Raw genomic sequence first — 23,460 nt, forward strand, 5'->3', positions numbered from 1 at the left:
CTTTAATATATTAAATGCAGCATATGATAATGTCTGTTATTCCAGGTCTATCTAAAGCACTGACCACTAAAAACACTAAAATAAAATAGTAATGAGCGTTATTTCCACTTGATATCAATGTGTGGTAGTCTGGGTACCAGTCTTTTTAGCTAACATTTCACTCCTGTCATTGGTCAGATGACAAGAGTGGCAAGGAGTGGAATGTAATAGCTAGCTGAACAGAGATGTAATGTAATACCTAGCTGAACAGAGATGTAATGTAATAGCTAGCTGAACAGAGATGTAATGTAATGGCTAGCTGAACAGAGATGTAATGTAATAGCTAGCTGAACAGAGATTTAATGTAATAGCTAGCTGAACAGAGATGTAATGTAATAGCTAGCTGAACAGAGATGTAATGTAATAGCTAGCTGAACAGAGATGTAATGTAATAGCTAGCTGAACAGAGATGTAATGTAATAGCTAGCTGAACAGAGATGTAATGTAATAGCTAGCTGAACAGAGATGTAATGTAATAGCTAGCTGAACAGAGATGTAATGTAATAGCTAGCTGAACAGAGATGTAATGTAATGGCTAGCTGAACAGAGATGTAATGTAATGGCTAGCTGAACAGAGATGTAATGTAATGGCTAGCTGAACAGAGATGTAATGTAATGGCTAGCTGAACAGAGATGTTATGTAATGGCTAGCTGAACAGAGATGTAATGTAATGGCTAGCTGAACAGAGATGTAATGTAATGGCTAGCTGAACAGAGATGTAATGTAATGGCTAGCTGAACAGAGATGTAATGTAATAGCTAGCTGAACAGAGATGTAATGTAATAGCTAGCTGAACAGAGATGTAATGTAATAGCTAGCTGAACAGAGATGTAATGTAATAGCTAGCTGAACAGAGATGTAATGTAATAGCTAGCTGAACAGAGATGTCATGTAATAGCTAGCTGAACAGAGATTTAATGTAATAGCTAGCTGAACAGATATGTAATGTAATAGCTAGCTGAACAGAGATGTAATGTAATAGCTAGCTGAACAGAGATGTAATGTAATAGCTAGCTGAACAGAGATGTAATGTAATAGCTAGCTGAACAGAGATGTAATGTAATAGCTAGCTGAACAGAGATGTAATGTAATAGCTAGCTGAACAGAGATGTCATGTAATAGCTAGCTGAACAGAGATGTAATGTAATAGCTAGCTGAACAGAGATGTAATGTAATAGCTAGCTGAACAGATATGTAATGTAATAGCTAGCTGAACAGAGATGTAATGTAATGGCTAGCTGAACAGAGATCTAATGTAATAGCTAGCTGAACAGAGATGTAATGTAATAGCTAGCTGAACAGAGATGTAATGTAATGGCTAGCTGAACAGAGATGTAATGTAATAGCTAGCTGAACAGAGATGTAATGTAATAGCTAGCTGAACAGAGATTTAATGTAATAGCTAGCTGAACAGAGATGTAATGTAATAGCTAGCTGAACAGAGATGTAATGTAATGGCTAGCTGAACAGAGATGTAATGTAATAGCTAGCTGAACAGAGATGTAATGTAATAGCTAGCTGAACAGAGATGTAATGTAATAGCTAGCTGAACAGAGATGGCAACCAGGCTAAATGTGTGGTGCTTTTTTTTATAATTCGAAAGGACACCGGTGTGTGTACTGTGTATGTACATGACATGTACAACTAATGTGTCCTTGAACCAGGAGTCACCTCAATGGACAGCAGCAGCCATATAAATGGCTCTCTGTGTGTTTAAGCGCTAACATTGTGCTAGCTAGCAGCAACACAGGCTAAGGCCACCCACCAGGCAGCCAATGAATAATGCAGAAGGTTAGGTGGCTGCATTCTCCTGATTTCCTGGTTAATATGAGAGGCGTTGGGAAAGGATGGGATGGGAGAGGAGACAGAGGGCCTTCCTATTGGTCATTGTCAGGTTACGAGCACCAGTGTCGTTCTGTTAGTCTGTAAAGAGGTCAGAGCAGATTGGAGCGGCCCGGTCGTCTAGTAACAGTCATCATCACCCAGACAGATTAGCATAATTCACAATTGAGATTCCGCAGTGGCACAGAGAGCCAAAGTCAGGTCAGTGAAGTGGTGGAACCGATTAGTGGGGCTCATCGGCTGGAGATTCACATTTCGCTAGTCAGTATAAATGCCCAAGGTGTGCTTAATATGCATACGAGTGTGGATAATGAAATCTAGCCAGAACACAATCTCATTACTCTCCCCTATATGATTCGCTCTCTCGCTTTCTATTGCTCTCTCTCTCTCTCTCTCTCTCTCTCTCTCTCTCTCTCTCTCTCTCTCTCTCTCTCTCTCAGAAGTTCCCAGTCTCAAAGCCAATCCTTTACATTAAACATCTGCAAGAGAATGGATTGCTATTGATATTAACACAGTGCTCTCTGATGCATTTACTTGCCATTGTTCAGAACCCCCCAGTGGTGCTGGTCCGTGTTGTGTGGCAGGCTGCTCAGTGTGGTGCCAATGTCACAGAAACACATGTTGTCACCTCGTAGACATCATCAGTGGCTCTCGTACGGAACAAAGTCATGCTCTGTGTGCGCATTGAATCATACGTACATGTGTTCAAACAACCTTTGATATGTAGGGCTCTTAGCTAAGACAAATATATGTTGGCGCACACACATGCACATACACACACGCACACACACGCACACGCACGCACACACACGTACGCACGCACGCACACACACGCACGCACACGTACGCACGCACGCACACACATGCACATACACACACGCACGCACACACATGCACATACACACACACACACACGCACACACACACACACACGGTCCCGGGGGACAGTATATGGGTCATTCCACCAATTCGGTGCCTTTTGAGAAGTGTAACCTAATTTTAGCATTCTATCATAAAGAGCACATGTTCAACTTCATTAAAAACACGTTTTCCCATCTCAAGAGGTAAAAAAATAATAATACTATAGTAAGTGCCTATTACAGTTTTTTACAATCACTTTGGCACTAATTTCGGAACCTTGATGTCATTTTTCAAAACTCTAGACACAAAACTCACAACCAATGATCAAAATGCAAATTTTGCAAAACTCTAACACTTTTTCCAATTGCTTGGATACAATACACATAAAGCTAAAATCCTTTGTTCATTGAACTAAAATCACCTGTTCAAAATGACACAACTTAACATCAAAGTACTACCATTTCAAAATGAAATTCACACATTACATCTGAAAAGACTGTCTATTCATTTCATTACAATGATCTAACTATCAATTGATACAACTGATCAAAATGATAAGTAACTGTTGCATTACTCTTAATGCATAGTTTTATGGAAACTGACAAACAATATTCCATGTTTAGATCATGAAAGTTTCAGGATAACGAGATCCATTGACACCAATTACCGAGGAACATGAACAAATGGACTACATTATCTACGGATGTAATATATAATCATCATTCTTTATCAGACACTGTTTCTATGGTCCCATGTACCACTTTACCAGACCATGTTTTCAGATATGACGCCACTGTACACTCACTGGCCACTTTATTAGGTACACATATCTAGTACTGGGTAGGACCCCCTTTTGCCTCCACAACAACCGGAATTATTCACGGTGTTGTACGTTAAGAGATGCCCTTCTGCACACCACTGTTTTAAACAGCTGTTATTTGAACATTTGGGGCCTTTCTGTTAGCTTGAATGAGTCAGGACATTCTCCTCTGACCTCTCTCATTATCAAGGGGTTTTGCCCACAGAAATGCCGCTCACTGAATGTGTTTTGTTTATCGCACCATTCTCTCTAAATTCTAGAGACTGTAGTGCGTAAAAATCCCAGGAAGGCAGCTGTTTCTGACATGCTGGAATCACTATGTGTGGCATCAACAATCATACCACGATCAAAGTTGCTTAGATTACGCATCTTGCCCGTTCTAATGTTTGGTCAAACAACATCTAAAGCTCTCTACTCTATATACTCTATATATTGAGTTGCAGGCAGCCACCTGATTCGCTACAACCTAAAACTTCTTACCTGGGAATATTGAAGACTCATGTTAAAAGGAACCACTAGCTTTCATATGTTCCCATGTTCTGAGCAAGGGACTTAAACATTAGCTTTCTTACATGGCACATATTGCACTTTTACTTTCTTCTCCAACACTTTGTTTTGCATTATTTAAACCAAATTGAACATGTTTCATTATTAATGCGAGGCTAAATTGATTTTATTGATGTATTATATTAAGTTAAAATAAGTGTTCATTCAGTATTGTTGTAATTGTCATTATAAACGAAAATAGAAATAATCGGCCGAGTAATCGGCATCGGCCTTTTGGCCCTCCAATAATCGGCATCGGTATCGGCGTTGAAAAATCATAATCGGTCGACCTCTAATAGGCACCCTCACGAACAAGCCACCCTTCTCCAGGCCATAGATGACGCATGCAATGACATCACGGCAGACCAGTGTCAGGCCTGGATTCACCATGCCCGAAGATTCTTCCCAAGATGTTTGGCGAATGAAAATATCCATTGTGATGTGGATGAAAACCTGTGGCCAAATCCACAAGACAGGGTTGATGGAAGTACAGTAGAAATACAGTAATCATTCTTTTTTTTGTTGCTTTTAACAGTAAGCCAGGTCAGGAACACTGCAGTTGACCTTTAACGCTTTTTTCTTTTTTGTAGCTAATCATTTTATCTTTGATTCAAAGAAATGTATATTGCGATTTTATTGTATTTCATGAATACATTTCATATTTTGTTCAATGATTCCACTGTGTCTGTAGTATTCTCTCTACTAGTCCTTTTACAGTGATGTATTTACGTGTAGTAGCATAATGAAACATGTATCACATATTTTGTACTACAATATTTAATGATTGTACGAACAACTAGACAGTGAAAGTATCGGTATCTTATGTGTGGGTGATCTACATTAATTTTCCTATGGTATTTCTTGATAAATTAGTTATTTGAACCAATGATTCTGCAAGTGCAAGGTTTCTTTAAAGATATGAATGCACAATGCAATGTTTTGAACATTGGACAGCCTGTGTTACAAGTGATGACCGTTTTGTGTCTAGAGTTTTGAAAAATGACCACAAGGTTGTGAAATTAGTGCCAAAGTGACTGTTAAACTGTAAGGGCCAAAGTGATTGTTAAACTGTAAGGGCCAAAGTGATTGTTAAACTGTAAGGGCCAAAGTGATTGTTAAACTGTAAGGGCCAAATAAAGTAACAGGGTTGACGAGTTCATCTTAAATCAAATCAAATCAGATGAAATGTGCCACATGCGCCGAATACAACGGGTTTAGACTTTAACTCTGCGTTGTTAGGAAGGGCTCGTAAGCATTTGTAAACATTTAATTATTTAAGTTACACAAAAGGAGTCAAATACAAATAGCAGTGAATCCCCTTGCGACAGGGGGAATGGAAGCTTGTTTTGTGCAACAGGGTGTGGCAATTGAATGTAACCTTCTATCTATGGGTAACAGTGTTAAGCTCAGCACACTCAGTTTTCCACCACAAAACACTAGAAATTGACAAAAAGACTAGAACCAGCTCACCTGGTTTTACACTAGACATTACTATTAGATGTTCAATGTTTCTTTTGAATTTCTTTCAAAAAAAGGAATAGTTTCACCATATTAAAACGAGAGTTCAGTTTACGTAACAGGGTTGACCTTAAAAGGAGTGACAGACGTATGTGAATCACTTATCACATGAAATAAATAATCTTCACAGATGACTTTCTCAAAGCAACAAAATAACAAGGGCTTTACAATGTTGGTGAAAACGAGGAGAAATCTTGGGGTCAAGTGGGTTAAAATCTTCCTAGACGTCACAGATGGTGCAGTATTTTGGCAGTTTAGCTTTATTCATATAGAAAATCAGATTGATTTAATTCTACATGTGTTCTATATTAAAAGGCACTTCATTTAATTTAAGAGGCTTTTAAAAAATCAATATTGGTGCACAATTTTTACTTAAAATATCAAAGGGACTCAAAAGGCACTCATTTCGTGGAACAACCCAGATGAAGTGGCTGTGTATGGGTCCTATCCTGCTCTGCAGTGTCTGATTGCTTTGAGCATAAAAGCATTAATTGTGCTCACTACCAAGCCATTAAACCTAGCTGTGATCTCAGCTTTAAGTGCGGTGGAATCTGAGAGTGTGTGGCGTTGAATTATTCACCTCCCCCTCTCCTCTTTCGCTCCTTCTCTCGCTCTCGTCTCTTTTTCTCAATCGCTCACCTGTTCTCTCCTCTCTCTAGCGCTCTCTTTCTCTCCTTGCTGCTTTCACTCCCTCTCCGCTCTCTCTACCTCCCTCTCTCTACCTCCAGTGCTGTCAGCCCTGGGGCTAGGCTTCACCATCATTTATTAATACCCGGCTTATACAGCACAAAGCACATCTCCGCCTAGCCTGCCTTCCTGCCTGCCTGCCACTAGAGCATCGTATGGCACACGGTACTGTGTAAGCACCCCCTAGGAAGCAGGCAGGGAACCCAGTGTCCACACACACTGACACACACACGCTTACTCTGCAGGAAAATGTCCTTTGGAAAGGACAGGCTGCATCAATCTCGCGGTTATAAGATCCTCTAGTTGTGTAGTTGCTCTCGTGGTCAGTCAAGTGCCATTTTGATCTTGTCGGTCTGGGTTGTTGCTTGAAATGGAGCAAAGCATTATCTTATGATTGTTGTGATTACATGTATTGTCATTATTGTTATCATGCCCCATGTTGTGGAAGTATTTGGAACAGTGTAACAGCTGTATGTGCAGCAGTAAGCGCAGTTAGCCAGTCTGTCTGGGTTGTAGACTTTCAGCTCACGTCCCGCTGCCACGCTGTTGAAATAGGAAAAGACTCAGCCAGTGTTCTGACTGCTGGATGTTTCACTTCCTCAGTATAGATGAGGAGGGAGGGGAGAAGCCAGCTAGTTAGCTGGGCGGTGATATTTTGGTCTGAACATTTTTCATGGAGATTTCCCTCGGTCTCCTGCTCTGGCTGTGGTCAGGAGAAAGGGTCATGGGGGAGTCATGGAAAGGACTAATGTCCTTTTGAGTATAAACCGGGAGGTTGACTGTTGAGTAAATAAAATGACCAACGTGAAGAGGTAGTTGTGGGAGCCGCTTACACACACACTCATTAACGGTGTGTAGAGGCAGTGGAATTGGAGACACTCCAGAGGTGATAGAAAGTGTATGAGAGGACAATTGTCAAAGTTGTAGAGTCTATAGTTTAGAGTCCCATGTGTCTCAGTTGGTAAAGCATGGTACTTGCAATGCCAGGGTTTGATTCCCATGGGAACCAGTACGAAAAAGCCCAAAAATGTATGCACTCTGTGTGCTAAATGACTAAGATGTAGATTGTATTTATGATTGGTTGATAAAGTGTTTATTTTCAGTATGTAAAACTAAGGGGAACAATAAAAAATAGTCTATTTTGTCTTAACTATTTTTCATTTGGCCGCTAAGAAAATAGAAATATGAAAACTAGAGGTGACAATTCAGAAGAAGTTTAGCAAATCCACCAAACATTCTTACTGTCATTCATTCCTACATTCCTACATTCCCTACAGTAGGGGAAGTATTGTGCTCATACTGCATTATACTGTTCCCTACAGTAGGGGAAGTATTGTGCTCATACTGCATTATACTGTTCCCTACAGTAGGGAAGTATTGTGCTCATACTGCATTATACTGTTCCCTACAGTAGGGGAAGTATTGTGCTCATACTGCATTATACTGTTCCCTACAGTAGGGAAGTATTGTGCTCATACTGCATTATACTGTTCCCTACAGTAGGGGAAGTATTGTGCTCATACTGCATTATACTGTTCCCTACAGTAGGGAGGGTATTGTGCTCATACTGCATTATACTGTTCCCTACAGTAGGGAAGTATTGTGCTCATACTGCATTATACTGTTCCCTACAGTAGGGGAAGTATTGTGCTCATACTGCATTATACTGTTCCCTACAGTAGGGAAGTATTGTAACCATACTGCATTATACTGTTCCCTACAGTAGGGAAGTATTGTGCTCATACTGCATTATACTGTTCCCTACAGTAGGGGAAGTATTGTGCTCATACTGCATTATACGGTTCCCTACAGTAGGGGAAGTATTGTGCTCATACTGCATTATACTGTTCCCTACAGTAGGGAAGTATTGTGCTCATACTGCATTATACTGTTCCCTACAGTAGGGAAGTATTGTGCTCATACTGCATTATACGGTTCTCCACAGTAGGGGAAGTATTGTGCTCATAGTGCATTATACGGTTCCCTACAGTAGGGGAAGTATTGTGCTCATACTGCATTATACGGTTCCCTACAGTAGGGGAAGTATTGTGCTCATACTGCATTATACTGTTCCCTACAGTAGGGGAAGTATTGTGCTCATACTGCATTATACTGTTCCCTACAGTAGGGGAAGTATTGTGCTCATACTGCATTATACTGTTCCCTACAGTAGGGGAAGTATTGTGCTCATACTGCATTATACTGTTCCCTACAGTAGGGGAAGTATTGTGCTCATACTGCATTATACTGTTCCCTACAGTAGGGAAGTATTGTGCTCATACTGCATTATACTGTTCCCTACAGTAGGGGAAGTATTGTGCTCATACTGCATTATACTGTTCCCTACAGTAGGGAAGTATTGTAACCATACTGCATTATACTGTTCCCTACAGTAGGGAAGTATTGTGCTCATACTGCATTATACTGTTCCCTACAGTAGGGGAAGTATTGTGCTCATACTGCATTATACGGTTCCCTACAGTAGGGGAAGTATTGTGCTCATACTGCATTATACTGTTCCCTACAGTAGGGAAGTATTGTGCTCATACTGCATTATACTGTTCCCTACAGTAGGGAAGTATTGTGCTCATACTGCATTATACGGTTCCCTACAGTAGGGGAAGTATTGTGCTCATACTGCATTATACGGTTCCCTACAGTAGGGGAAGTATTGTGCTCATACTGCATTATACGGTTCCCTACAGTAGGGGAAGTATTGTGCTCATACTGCATTATACTGTTCCCTACAGTAGGGGAAGTATTGTGCTCATACTGCATTATACTGTTCCCTACAGTAGGGGAAGTATTGTGCTCATACTGCATTATACGGTTCCCTACAGTAGGGGAAGTATTGTACCCATACTGCATTATACTGTTCCCTACAGTAGGGGAAGTATTGTGCTCATACTGCATTATACGGTTCCCTACAGTAGGCAAAGTATTGTACCCATACTGCATTATACTGTTCCCTACAGTAGGGAAGTATTGTGCTCATACTGCATTATACGGTTCCCTACAGTAGGCAAAGTATTGTACCCATACTGCATTATACTGTTCCCTACAGTAGGGAGAGTATTGGAACATACTGCATTATACTGTTCCCTACAGTAGGGAAAGTATTGTAACCATACTGCATTATACTGTTCCCTACAGTAGGGAGAGTATTGTAACATACTGCATTATACTGTTCCCTACAGTAGGGAAAGTATTGTAACCATTCTGCATTATACTGTTCCCTACAGTAGGGAAGGATTGTACCCATACTGCATTATACTGTTCCCTACAGTAGGGAAGGATTGTAACCATACTGCATTATACTGTTCCCTACAGTAGGGAAGGATTGTACCCATACTGCATTATACTGTTCCCTACAGTAGGGAAGGATTGTAACCATACTGCATTATACTGTTCCCTACAGTAGGGAAGGATTGTACCCATACTGCATTATACTGTTCCCTACAGTAGGGAAGGATTGTACCCATACTGCATTATACTGTTCCCTACAGTAGGGGAATGTATCCTACAGTAGGGGAGGTATTGTGCTCATACTGCATTATACTGTTCCCTACAGTAGGGGAAGTATTGTTCCCATAGTGCATTATACGGTTCCCTACAGTAAGGGAGGTATCCTACAGTAGGGGAAGTATTGTGCCCATACTGCATTCTTCTGTACATGACTACATCCCAAACGCCTGTTAGCTGTTGCCCACTCTTATGGATGAGTTCACACTGGTCAGTGATGCACGGTCACCATAGGGAGGCAGCATCAGACAACAAAGCATGCTTTTCATACAGTAGGGCCAATGCTAGGCCCAAACCGACTGTGTGTGAGTTTGTGTCTGTGGGTGTGTGCGTGCGTGCTATGTGTGTGTGTGTGTTGTTGGCGGGCTGACTGAACTCTTGACTACAGACTGTCCCCCAAAGGCGCCCCTCACAGCTATAAATAGCTCTTCATATGGCATTCAGTGAGGGGGTGGAGGGGGACTCATCTGCTGCAGAGACTGAAAGGATTGAGATGGGAGGTGTAGTACTATAGAACAGAGGCCAGTGGGAGTTTATTGGCCTGATGCAGCAACAGGAAAATCAGGAAATGTGTGGTGTGTGTGTGCCTCAGTGTGTGTGAGTCTGGATAGCAGTGCTGGATCCGCCTGCTGTTATGACGCTATGTTTTTCTTGGTGAGCGTGAGGAATGTTTATGTAGGAGAGAAACTGGCCTCTCTCCCCAATCGCTCAGCGCCATCTTCAGGTCACATCAACAGTGAATAACATTACTGTAACAAGATACAGTACCTTCAGGCTCCCTGAGATATTGTCCTTAATTCTATTCCAAAACATTATATTCCAAATTTGTGGCTTTGGTATTGGACAGTGTATTGAATTGATGATCCATTACGGCTCTAACATAGGCCAGTTTCCTCGGGGTACAGAGATATTGCATAGGCACTAAGGCAGCAGGGTAATCACATGGAGGTTACATGCTGGGTTTATTTACTGCTGATGTATAAATATGGCTAGCCAGGCGATGGGGTTTATAGATAAAAAAAATGTACATTAATGGAGCAATCTCGTGGTTAATGATGTCCAGCCCACCCTCAGACATACAGTAGATCGCAGTAATGGGTTAGCTATTACACATGTGTGATAAAGGAAAGACCACCGTGATAAACTGCATCCAGGAAGTGTTGTAAAGAGTAGAGGCCATACATAAACATTACTACAATCAATCATAGGGAAATTAGGATTTATCCCCACAATAAGGACCTATAGGTTGGAAGATGAACAATAAGCCTATATGCTTTTATGAAAAGCCAAGGTTTTTAAAAGACAAATTATACGTAGTTTTTTTTAACCTACTGTATGTAGAAATCTGTAAGGCACATTTGACTAATATGTACTTTCCATGTATTTCAGTTACCCTAGTTATCAAGTAACTACATGCTATAACAGCAACATGTTGGAAAGTATTTCCAGTATTCTCTGGCCAACATCTCTGGCCAGCAACTTTGCCATGTTACTTGATTGTACTTGACAGCTCCGAACAGGGTTCTATGCTGTAGGACTATGACTGATGTTGTCTTTGTGTGTTCTCTGTCCCTACAGTGAGCACCTGTCGTGCTCCTTCACCTTCTTCCTGCATGGGGAGAGTAACGTGTGCACCAGCGTAGAAGTCGCCCAGCACCAGCCTGCCTACCACATCACTGACGACCACACCCGCCTGGCCCAGATCTCTTCAGCCCCCGTACAAGGTGAGATACTCAGGGAGGACAGAGAGACATAGGAGCCCACCGACCACTGGATGTCTTTATCCGCCTCTGTTTTAGCCTGAGCATCACTGTCATAACTATGTGTAGTCAAATCTCTGAATCTGAACCTGACAATGGACCTTTCTGATATACTGCACCTCTGTAGTCCATCTATCTGACTCTCTGTCTGTCTGTCCATCCTTCCACCCGTTACCTGTGCAGTGATCCTGAGTCCGTACGGTCTGGCGGGCTCCCTGACGGGCCAAGCCTATAAGATGAGTGACCCAGCTGTAAGAAAACTGATGGAGGAGTGGAGCTACTTCTACCCCATGGTGCTTCAGCGCCACAGAGAAGGGGGCACAGGGGGTGCAGGCACGGGGGGCATGGGCGCAGAGAGGGAGGGCACTGACCGACCATATGACCCACACAGCCATGTGGCCGTTGAGGTCATCGTAGGTAAGTACGGTGACACTCCAAAAACTCTTGCCACCTTTGCATGTAACTGAATGGACACACATTGCTGTTTATATATACACTGTATATGAACAATATGCTTTAGGTGAGAATAGGCTATTGGTCAAGAGTATTTTTTCTTGTGTTACTGAAATGTATTATTGTTATCAGACCAAAAGAGGGAACAACAGGAAACAACAGCGATTTTAGTCTCAGCTTCGATTAGCCATTGTCTGTATGAGGATAAATAGTACTGGAGGTGGTTAATAAGTGGTGGATCCAGAGTTCTTAAGGGAATAGTGTTGTCTCTCAGGGTGCATTGAGGTAAGGAGTAAAGACTAGGGGATAGGAAGGGAGGAAAGACTAGGGGATAGGAGGGGAGTAAAGGCTAGAGGAGAGGAGGGGAGGAAAGACTAGGGGAGAGGAGGGGAGGAAAGGCTAGGGGAGAGGAGGGGAGTAAAGACTAGGGGAGAGGAGGGAAGGAAAGACTAGGGGATAGGAGGGGAGTAAAGACTAGGGGAGAGGAGGGAAGGAAAGACTAGGGGATAGGAGGGGAGTAAAGACTAGCGGAGAGGAGGGAAGGAAAGACTAGGGGATAGGAGGGGAGTAAAGACTAGGGGAGAGGAGGGGAGGAAAGACTAGGGGATAGGAGGGGAGTAAAGGCTAGAGGAGAGGAGGGGAGGAAAGACTAGGGGAGAGGAGGGGAGTAAAGACTAGGGGAGAGGAGTGGAGGAAAGACTAAGGGAGAGGGGGGAGGAAAGACTAGGGGATAGGAGGGGAGTAAAGGCTAGAGGAGAGGGAGGGGAGGAAAGACTAGGGGAGAGGAGGGGAGGAAAGACTAGGGGATAGGAGGGGAGTAAAGGCTAGAGGAGAGGAGGGGAGGAAAGACTAGGGGAGAGGAGGGGAGGAAAGACTAGGGGAGAGGAGGGGAGGAAAGACTAGGGGAGAGGAGGGGAGGAAAGACTAGAGGAGAGGAGGGGAGGAAAGACTAGGGGAGAGGAGGGGAGGAAAGACTAGGGGAGAGAGGGGAGCTAGGGGAGAGGAGGGGAGGAAAGACTAGGGGAGGAGGAGGGGAGGAAAGACTAGGGGATAGGAGGGGAGTAAAGACTAGGGGATAGGAGGGGAGGAAAGATTAGAGGAGAGGAGGGGAGGGAAAGACTAGGGGAGAGGAGGGGAGGTAAAGACTAGGGGATAGGAGGGAGGAAAGACTAGGGGAGGGGAGGGGAAGGAAAGACTAGGGGAGAGGAGGGGAGAAAAGACTAGGGGAGAGGAGGGGAGGAAAGACTAGGGGATAGGAGGGGAGGAAAGACTAGGGGAGAGGAGGGGAGGAAAGACTAGGGGATAGGAGGGGAGGAAAGACTAGGGGAGAGGAGGGGAGGAAAGACTAGGGGAGAGGAGGAAAGGAAAAGACTAGGGGAGAGGGGGGGAGGAAGACTAGGGGAGAGGAGGGGGAGGAAAGACTAGGGGAGAGGGGAAGGAAAGACTAGGGAGAGGAGGGAAGGAAAGACTAGGGGAGAGGAGGGAAGGAAAGACTAGGGGATAGGAGGGGAGGAAAGACTAGGGGATAGGAGGGGAGTAAAGACTAGTGGATAGGAGGGGAGGAAAGACTAGGGGAGAGGAGGGGAGGAAAGACTAGGGGATAGGAGGGAAGGAAAGACTAGGGGAGAGGAGGGGAGGAAAGACTAGGGGAGAGGAGGGAAGGAAAGACTAGGGGAGAGGAGGGAAGGAAAGACTAGGGGATAGGAGGGGAGGAAAGACTAGGGGATAGGAGGGGAGTAAAGACTAGGGGATAGGAGGGGAGGAAAGACTAGGGGAGAGGAGGGGAGGAAAGACTAGGGGAGAGGAGGGGAGGAAAGACTAGGGGATAGGAGGGGAGGAAAGGCTAGAGGAGAGGAGGGGAGGAAAGACTAGGGGAGAGGAGGGGAGGAAAGACTAGGGGAGAGGAGGGGAGGAAAGACTAGGGGAGAGGAGGGGAGGAAAGACTAGGGGAGAGGAGGGGAGGAAGACTAGGGGATAGGAGGGGAGTAAAGACTAGGGGATAGGAGGGGAGGAAAGACTAGAGGAGAGGAGGGGAGGAAAGACTAGGGGATAGGAGGGGAGTAAAGACTAGGGGATAGGAGGGGAGGAAAGACTAGGGGAGAGGAGGGGAGGAAAGACTAGGGGAGAGGAGGGGAGGAAAGACTAGGGGAGAGGAGGGGAGGAAAGACTAGGGGATAGAAGGGGAGGAAAGACTAGGGGATAGGAGGGAAGGAAAGACTAGGGGAGAGGAGGGGAGGAAAGACTAGGGGATAGGAGGGGAGGAAAGACTAGGGGAGAGGAGGGGAGGAAAGACTAGGGGAGAGGAGGGGAGGAAAGACTAGGGGATAGGAGGGGAGGAAAGACTAGGGGATAGGAGGGGAGGAAAGGCTAGGGGATAGGAGGGGAGTAAAGGCTAGAGGAGAGGAGGGGAGGAAAGACTAGGGGATAGGAGGGGAGTAAAGGCTAGAGGAGAGGAGGGGAGGAAAGACTAGGGGAGAGGAGGGGAGGAAAGACTAGGGGAGAGGAGGGGAGGAAAGACTAGGGGAGAGGAGGGGAGGAAAGACTAGGGGAGAGGAGGGGAGGAAAGACTAGGGGATAGGAGGGGAGGAAAGACTAGGGGATAGGAGGGGAGGAAAGACTAGGGGATAGGAGGGGAGTAAAGGCTAGAGGAGAGGAGGGGAGGAAGACTAGGGGATAGGAGGGGAGTAAAGGCTAGAGGAGAGGAGGGGAGGAAAGACTAGGGGAGAGGAGGGGAGGAAAGACTAGGGGAGAGGAGGGGAGGAAAGACTAGGGGAGAGGAGGGGAGAAAAGACTAGGGGATAGGAGGGGAGGAAAGACTAGGGGATAGGAGGGGAGTAAAGACTAGGGGATAGGAGGGGAGGAAAGACTAGGGGAGAGGAGGGGAGGAAAGACTAGGGGAGAGGAGGGGAGGAAAGACTAGGGGATAGGAGGGAGGAAAGACTAGGGGATAGGAGGGGAGGAAAGGCTAGGGGAGAGGAGGGGAGTAAAGGCTAGAGGAGAGGAGGGGAGGAAAGGCTAGAGGAGAGGAGAGGAGGAAAGACTAGGGGAGAGGAAGGGAGGAAAGACTAGGGGATAGGAGGGGAGTAAAGGCTAGAGGAGAGGAGGGGAGGAAAGGCTAGAGGAGAGGAGGGGAGGAAAGACTAGGGGAGAGGAGGGGAGTAAAGACTAGGGGAGAGGAGGGGAGGAAAGACTAGGAGATAGGAGGGGAGTAAAGACTAGGGGATAGGAGGGGAGGAAAGACTAGGGGAGAGGAGGGGAGGAAAGACTAGGGGAGAGGAGGGGAGGAAAGACTAGGGGATAGGAGGGGAGGAAAGGCTAGGGGAGAGGAGGGGAGTAAAGGCTAGAGGAGAGGAGGGGAGTAAAGGCTAGAGGAGAGGAGGGGAGGAAAGACTAGGAGAGAGGAAGGGAGGAAAGACTAGGGGATAGGAGGGGAGTAAAGGCTAGAGGAGAGGAGGGGAGGAAAGGCTAGAGGAGAGGAGGGGAGGAAAGACTAGGGGAGAGGAGGGGAGTAAAGGCTAGAGGAGAGGAGGGGAGGAAAGACTAGGGGAGAGGAGGGAAGGAAAGACTAGGGGAGAGGAGGGGAGGAACGACTAGGGGAGAGGAGGGGAGGAAAGACTAGGGGATAGGAGGGGAGGAAAGACTAGGGGATAGGAGGGGAGGAAAGACTAGGGAGAGGAGGGGAGGAAAGACTAGGGGAGAGGAGGGGAGGAAAGACTAGGGGATAGGAGGGGAGGAAAGACTAGGGGATAGGAGGGGAGTAAAGACTAGGGGATAGGAGGGGAGGAAAGACTAGGGGAGAGGAGGGGAGGAAAGACTAGGGGAAAGGAGGGGAGGAAAGACTAGGGGATAGGAGGGGAGGAAAGACTAGGGGATAGGAGGGGAGTAAAGGCTAGAGGAGAGGAGGGGAGTAAAGACTAGGGGATAGGAGGGAAGGAAAGACTAGGGGAGAGGAGGGGAGTAAAGACTAGGGGATAGGAGGGGAGGAAAGACTAGGGGAGAGGAGGGGAGGAAAGACTAGGGGATAGGAGGGGAGGAAAGACTAGGGGAAAGGAGGGGAGTAAAGACTAATGGATAGGAGGGGAGGAAAGACTAGGGGAGAGGAGGGGAGTAAAGACTAGGGGATAGGAGGGGAGGAAAGACTAGGGGAGAGGAGGGGAGGAAAGACTAGGGGATAGGAGGGGAGGAAAGACTAGGGGATAGGAGGGGAGGAAAGACTAAAGGATAGGAGGGGAGGAAAGACTAGGGGAGAGGAGGGGAGGAAAGACTAGGGGAGAGGAGGGGAGGAAAGACTAGGGGATAGGAGGGGAGTAAAGGCTAGAGGAGAGGAGGGGAGGAAAGAATAGGGGAGAGGAGGGGAGGAAAGACTAGCGGAGAGGAGGGGAGTAAAGACTAGGGGATAGGAGGGGAGGAAAGACTAGGGGAGAGGAGGGGAGGAAAGACTAGGGGATAGGAGGGGAGGAAAGACTAGGGGAGAGGAGGGGAGGAAAGGCTAGGGGAGAGGAGGGGAGGAAAGGCTAGAGGAGAGGAGGGGAGGAAAGACTAGGGGAGAGGAGGGGAGGAAAGACTAGGGGATAGGAGGGAAGGAAATACTAGGGGAGAGGAGGGGAGTAAAGACTAGGGGATAGGAGGGGAGGAAAGACTAGGGGAGAGGAGGGGAGGAAAGACTAGGGGAGAGGAGGGAAGGAAAGACTAGGGGATAGGAGGGAAGGAAAGACTAGGGGATAGGAGGGGAGGAAAGACTAGGGGAGAGGAGGGGAGGAAAGACTAGGGGATAGGAGGGGAGGAAAGACTAGGGGAGAGCAGTGGAGTAAAGGCTAGAGGAGAGGAGGGGAGGAAAGACTAGGGGAGAGGAGGGGAGGAAAGACTAGGGGATAGGAGGGGAGGAAAGACTAGGGGAGAGGAGGGGAGTAAATGCTAGAGGAGAGGAGGGGAGGAAAGACTAGGGGATAGGAGGGGAGTAAAGGCTAGGGGAGAGGAGGGCAGGAAAGGCTAGAGGAGAGGAGGGGAGGAAAGACTAGGGGAGAGGAGGGGAGGAAAGACTAGGGGAGAGGAGGGGAAGAAAGACTAGGGGATAGGAGGGGAGGAAAGACTAGGGGAGAGGAGGGGAGTAAAGGCTAGAGGAGAGGAGGGGAGGAAAGACTAGGGGAGATGAAGGGAGTAAAGGCTAGGGGAGAGGAGGGGAGGAAAGACTAGGGGATAGGAGGGGAGTAAAGGCTAGAGGAGAGGAGGGGAGGAAAGACTAGGGAGAGGAGGGGAGGAAAGACTAGGGGAGAGGAGGGAAGGAAAGACTAGGGGATAGGAGGGAAGGAAAGACTAGGGGATAGGAGGGAAGGAAAGACTAGGGGATAGGAGGGAAGGAAAGACTAGGGGATAGGAGGGAAGGAAAGACTAGGGGATAGGAGGGGAGGAAAGACTAGGGGATAGGAGGGAAGGAAAGACTAGGGGATAGGAGGGAAGGAAAGACTAGGGGATAGGAGGGAAGGAAAGACTAGGGGAGAGGAGGGGAGGAAAGACTAGGGGATAGGAGGGAAGGAAAGACTAGGGGAGAGGAGGGAAGGAAAGACTAGGGGAGAGGAGGAAAGGAAAGACTAGGGGAGAGGGGGGGAGGAAAGACTAGGGGAGAGGAGGGGAGGAAAGACTAGGGGATAGGAGGGGAGGAAAGACTAGGGGAGAGGAGTGGAGTAAAGGCTAGAGGAGAGGAGGGGAGGAAAGACTAGGGGAGAGGAGGGGAGGAAAGACTAGGGGATAGGAGGGGAGGAAAGACTAGGGGAGAGGAGGGGAGTAAAGGCTAGAGGAGAGGAGGGGAGGAAAGATTAGGGGATAGGAGGGGAGTAAAGGCTAGGGGAGAGGAGGGCAGGAAAGGCTAGAGGAGTGGAGGGGAGGAAAGACTAGGGGAGAGGAGGGGAGGAAAGACTAGGGGAGAGGAGGGGAGGAAAGACTAGGGGATAGGAGGGGAGGAAAGACTAGGGGAGAGGAGGGGAGTAAAGGCTAGAGGAGAGGAGGGGAGGAAAGACTAGGGGAGAGGAAGGGAGTAAAGGCTATGGGAGAGGAGGGGAGGAAAGACTAGGGGATAGGAGGGGAGTAAAGGCTAGAGGAGAGGAGGGGAGGAAAGACTAGGGAGAGGAGGGGAGGAAAGACTAGGGGAGAGGAGGGAAGGAAAGACTAGGGGATAGGAGGGAAGGAAAGACTAGGGGATAGGAGGGGAGGAAAGACTAGGGGAGAGGAGGGAAGGAAAGACTAGGGGGTAGGAGGGGAGGAAAGACTAGGGAGAGGAGGGGAGTAAAGGCTAGAGGAGAGGAGGGGAGGAAAGACTAGGGGATAGGAGGGGAGGAAAGACTAGGGGATAGGAGGGGAGGAAAGGGGAGAGGAGAGAAAATGAAAGGAGAAGAGAAGACAGGGGAGTAAAGGAGAGGAGACTTCAAGGAAGCTCCAGGGAGTGACAGACACACAGCACGGTCTAATCAACCCATTGACTGGCTGCCTGACCCCTCATCATTGATTAGGACTGCTTGAAATCAGACCTCCCTAAGCCCCAGCACCAGCCAGCAACTGTAGGCCATGCAAGGATAAGCTAATGCACTGCAGCCCTGGGTGTATAGGCTACAGGAAAAGCATGTGACGTGTATAAGAGTGTATAGGTGTGAGTGTTTGGAAGGATTTAAACTCAACTCTTCCGTCTTCTTGTAGGTGGTGTGAGGATGATCTACCCAGCAGCCTTTGTGCTGGTTGCCCAAGGCGACCTGCCTGTGGAGGAGCCCCCACCTGCACCGGGAGCCCAGGGGGGCAGCAGAGACCCATCCCACTGCAGCATCCCCCTCACACCCCCCACCTCACCTGAACAGCCCTGCTCAGGTACTGAAAGACACACACACACACACACACACGCACGCACGCACCCACACACACACACACACACACACACACACACACACACACACACACACACACACACACACACACACACACACACACACACACACACACACACACACACACACACACACACCATGTCACCACCAAAAACTCCAGAAATTCACCCTGAATAATTGCATTCCCAAAACGAATAAAATAATCTCTGAATCAGCGCTATTTACTCAACAAAACAACTCAATACTGCAATCCATGACTCAACTCTAAACGCAATACAATCCATATAATTGTCCTCATTACTCAATCCATACGCTTCATATGAAATAACGCACATAGAAGTTACTATATTGATTGCTGTGTGTATTATGGAGTCCTCATCTAGGACAAAGTCTTTGAGAATTGGGCTGAACATACAGATATTTTGCTGAAGATGTAAGACCTCAGACAAATGAGATTGGTTTGTAACTCACTGAAACTGAATCCTCAGCATCCTAATCCACATTCAATTAAGTCTGCTTAATGAAAGTCTTATAAATTAGGAGATAAAACAGCTGATACAAACAAACAAACACCGCTATAGCTGCAGAGTAAATCTTGAGTGTCTTATTGCAATTTTTCAATAGCTGAAGAGTCCTAGTAAAGTGTCTCCTGCTATGCACTATTAAAACATCCACCCACAGCCTTGCCAAAGGGAGCAAACTCCACTGAATAATGTAATCTGTTTTTTATTTCAGCGGACAGTGGCTTTGTGACAACAGTGTCCAGCGTCCTCCCTGCCCAGGAGAGTGCCATGGGGGTCACCAACAGCCCAAAGCATTCTGGGAAGAAACTGACCAATCAGGTGGTGCATCAGGCGTGGAAGGAGTGTTATCTCAACCAACTGCAACACAAGTGAGTGTCCAGATTGGCTGCTGGCTAACCGGGGCCCTGATCCAGACTCAGCACTATTTATCTCCTGGCATCTGCTGTGGGATTGTTATTGTTGATGTGCGGTGACACGACTGGCGCCCTCACACCTCTCTGTGTGCCCATAGATGCAGTGGGCCCAGTAGCGTGACACCAAAGAAGGAGGCGCCAAATGGGGTGCCCACCTGGGACTTCACCGACCCAGAGGAGAGGGCACCATGCAGCTGCTCCAGGTTGGCACGGGGGTTGGCATCTGGGGGTAGTGCCCCAGCCGTTTAGCACGGCAGCATGGCACCAGCCAGCTAGACATCTGGGCTTCATTTTTAGGCATTTCACTGCTTTTAACCAAAAGTCTGGTGCTACTTATGTGAAGCATATTGAAATAGATTGTGTAGAAATAATGTGAACATGGTGAAAATATATTTATTTGTCTTCTGAATGTTGGTATTTTCTATATGATATGATTCAGATATGTTATCACAAGTTGAACGTGTACAATATACGGAGAGTTTTAAAAACAGCATCCTCACCTGCCACTCCAGTTCTGTCTGCCATCTGATCCTGTTTCTCTTCCTGAAGGTTAAAGCAGCAGAAACAGCAGCAGCAGACCAACACCTCCTCTGCCAACCCTCCGTCTGGTGCCAACACCACCCCCTCCTCTGGCCCGGCCCTCCCTCCTCCCTCCCTGCCCAAGCACAAGGCCACGGACAAGCCTGAGAAAGCCGACAAACAGCCGAAGAGAGCCGCCGCCATGACCCCTTTCCACCACCGCCTCTCTGTGGGCCAGGAGGCCTGCCTGGAACAAGACTCATCTGGAGGGTCCCAGCTCGGCCTAGTCAGCCTGGACCCTCCCCTGGATCCCATGCCCAGCTGCAAGTACCCCAAGCCCCTCTCCGCCGGCAGGAAAGCTCCAGAGTCCCTGCTCCACTCCCCTGTCTCCCCATTACCCCCCACGCTCAGCCCCCATCCACGGGGGGGACAGGACCCTGAGGTACTGGACAACTCTGTGGGCATGGCCCCCTGTCCGGATGGGGCGTCAGGGATGGGGGTGATGGAGCCCAGTGAGACGGCTCTGTATGCAGCCCCTCTGGGGCCCAGGGAGAGGGAGGCTGGGGCAGGCTGGTGGAGGGGCTTCAGGACTCCCAGGGCTGATAAGGCTGAGTTCAGGCCTCCAGAGCTCCCCAGCGACAGAGTGGAAGTAAAGACAGAGACGCAGGCCACTGAGGGAGTTGCACTGAAGAGGTGAGAGAGAGTGAGATCAGTGCATTAATTATTAATTCAAAGACACACACACGCACAGACTTGATCACTCTAAGTTTTCTTTCTTATTTCCCTCCAGACTATTCATGCAGACACAGAAGCGCTTCAAGATCTCGGAGGAGTGCGTTAGGGAACACATCCAGACCCTGGGTCTCCTGCATCAGCCTGGGGACCCCGGGGATGACCCCTACGACTTCAAGGAGGGAGACATCGAGTACAGCTTCCCCACCTCCAAGAGACTGAAGGGCCAGGGCCGAGACCACAGCAAAAGAGGCCCCAAAGTAAGGCTCTTGTTACCAGTGAAAGTTACATTTGTTGATTGACACCCAAGCTAGAAAGGGCGAAGAAACTAAATACGATATGTCTGTCTTCCAGGGAGAGGAGATCAGCAACGGTGCACTGCCTGATGGGAAAGACGCAATGTCCATCTTTAGCTCTGCTCCCAAAGCTGGTGAGGAATTGAATGTTGACACCATATACAAATTCTATTCTAAATGAAAAATGTTCCCCAACACGTTGATCACAGTGTGTGTTCTGAGCGTTGTCTTTGATGGTCTTGTTTGTGCGTTTCTAGATGATGACTCACCGCAGGACGATGATGCGGCGGCCAAAGCCCAAAACCCTTCTCTAACCAGGGAGACTGATCTGGTGGTCCTCATCTCAGACCTGGAGAACATCTTCGATGAGGATGAGGAGGAACTTAGGGTGAGAAACATTCTAAGAATTCCTGCATGTCTAAAATCTGTTCCATTTTCATTCCCGCTTTACACAAAAATGTAATACATTCAACATCACAATAATACATAATATATGTTATTTAGCAAACGCTTTTATCCAAGGCTACTTACATCTGTGTTTTATAATAATGTATAGACTGCTTGCCCCAACCAGCACACAGCCAGGGTTCTGGTATCAGGAAGTGAAGATCGGAGGGAAGGGAGGGTGGCTGTGCCCTATCCTTCAAGTGAGTCCAGCTTTACATGTACACATGTCCCGCAGTTTGTTTGTTATCTTATGCATGTTATCTTAGCTGAGTTTAGCGTGACCTGGGAAAAATAATTTGTTTTTTCTACTCCTTCTCTCACATCATCACTCTCTATGTCTCTCTCATCTCTCGCTGCCTGTCTCTCGCTGTCCATCTCTCTCTCTCTCTCTCTCCCTCTCTCTCCACCCCTCATCTCCTCCCCCCATCCCTCTCTCTCTCCATTCAGCAGTAGCAGACCTCCAGCGGATGTTTCCCACACCCCCTTCCCTGGAGCAGCACCCGGCCTTCTCCCCCATCATGACATACCGCGACACCCCCAGCCAGGAGCCCCCAGCCCCCTCAGCGGGCTCCGACCACCCCCTGGGCCCCCTGTCCTCCACCCAGCTCCAGGAGTACCGGATGGAGGTGGAAGAGGGCATGGCCAGTCCCAAACCTGAGGACATCAAGGTGAGGCCTCACAGAAGCAATGGGAATGGACATGATTAAGTCTGTAGTATGTGCAGAAAAACTACTGTAGATTACAGACAATTATGTTTTACTTTACCATGTTAAAAAAGAATATGTTTGACTTTGTAAAGTGAGATGAGTCCCATAAAAGTGACACCATGTAATCTATTGATGTTGTCAAATTGGTAGATATGGTTAGTGGTATGGTTAATGATAGAATGGTGAAAAGGCTTAAAGGCCCAGTGCAGTCCAAATTCAATTTTCCTGTTTTTGTATCATATTGTACAACAGGTGATGAAACTAATGCTTACAGTGTGATTTTTTTTACCAGTGTTATTACCTTATAGTTGCTGGTTGAAAATATAATCTACACAGGACCTTCTAATCAGCAGGTTTGCATGGTCGGGAGTTTTCGGCTTTCCATGGTGACATCACCATGCGGTAAATTGGTTAATAAACCAATAACAAAGAGAGTTCCAAACCTCTCCCCATATAACATCTCATTTTCAGTTTTGCCTCACCACTTAGACCACTCCCAGACAGTCTTATCAAAATTCTTGCTTGAGAAAAGGTTATTTGCTAAAAATCAATTTTTATGGAAATCTATTAAGGTACTTACAGGTTACCCATAAATTATTTTAAATTGATATAAAAACGTCTGCATTGGGCCTTTAAAATAAAGTAGCTACAGGGCACTATGCAGCCTACCAGTGTTAATGTAAACCTTACTGCCTGGTTTGATCTTGTCTGATGTTGCTGTAGCATGTTTATACTGTACCTGCTGACCTGGCCTGCTAGGGGACTTACTGGTATGTGGAACCAAATACCTGAACCTCTCAATACACCTCAAATCTCACACAGCCTGTTTGAACTCATGACAGTGTTAATTAAGTGCTAATTGTCTCTCATTGTGACCTGTTACTGTGGGGACCCATTTGCAATG

General features: G+C 47.0%; 1 protein-coding gene across 5 annotated transcripts in view; it reads left to right on the forward strand.

The window, feature by feature from the left end:
• Positions 1-23,460, forward strand: part of LOC115204065 (mediator of RNA polymerase II transcription subunit 13-like) — a 120,657-nt gene that overhangs the window by 83,384 nt on the left and 13,813 nt on the right. For 2 of the 5 annotated variants that reach the window (XM_029769334.1, XM_029769338.1), the window contains exons 5-15: positions 11,415-11,560; positions 11,780-12,013; positions 18,737-18,901; positions 19,654-19,810; positions 19,954-20,058; positions 20,405-21,067; positions 21,165-21,366; positions 21,461-21,536; positions 21,660-21,790; positions 21,959-22,049; positions 22,297-22,517. In XM_029769334.1, coding sequence (XP_029625194.1) covers positions 11,415-11,560; positions 11,780-12,013; positions 18,737-18,901; positions 19,654-19,810; positions 19,954-20,058; positions 20,405-21,067; positions 21,165-21,366; positions 21,461-21,536; positions 21,660-21,790; positions 21,959-22,049; positions 22,297-22,517 — 2,191 coding nt within the window. The remainder of the gene's footprint in view (positions 1-11,414; positions 11,561-11,779; positions 12,014-18,736; positions 18,902-19,653; positions 19,811-19,953; positions 20,059-20,404; positions 21,068-21,164; positions 21,367-21,460; positions 21,537-21,659; positions 21,791-21,958; positions 22,050-22,296; positions 22,518-23,460) is intronic. The other 3 variants (XM_029769335.1, XM_029769336.1, XM_029769337.1) reach the window with 3 other exon arrangements.

The sequence above is a fragment of the Salmo trutta genome, chromosome 12, assembly GCF_901001165.1.
Source record: "Salmo trutta chromosome 12, fSalTru1.1, whole genome shotgun sequence".
In the NCBI taxonomy this organism is placed as follows: Eukaryota; Metazoa; Chordata; class Actinopteri; order Salmoniformes; family Salmonidae; genus Salmo; species Salmo trutta.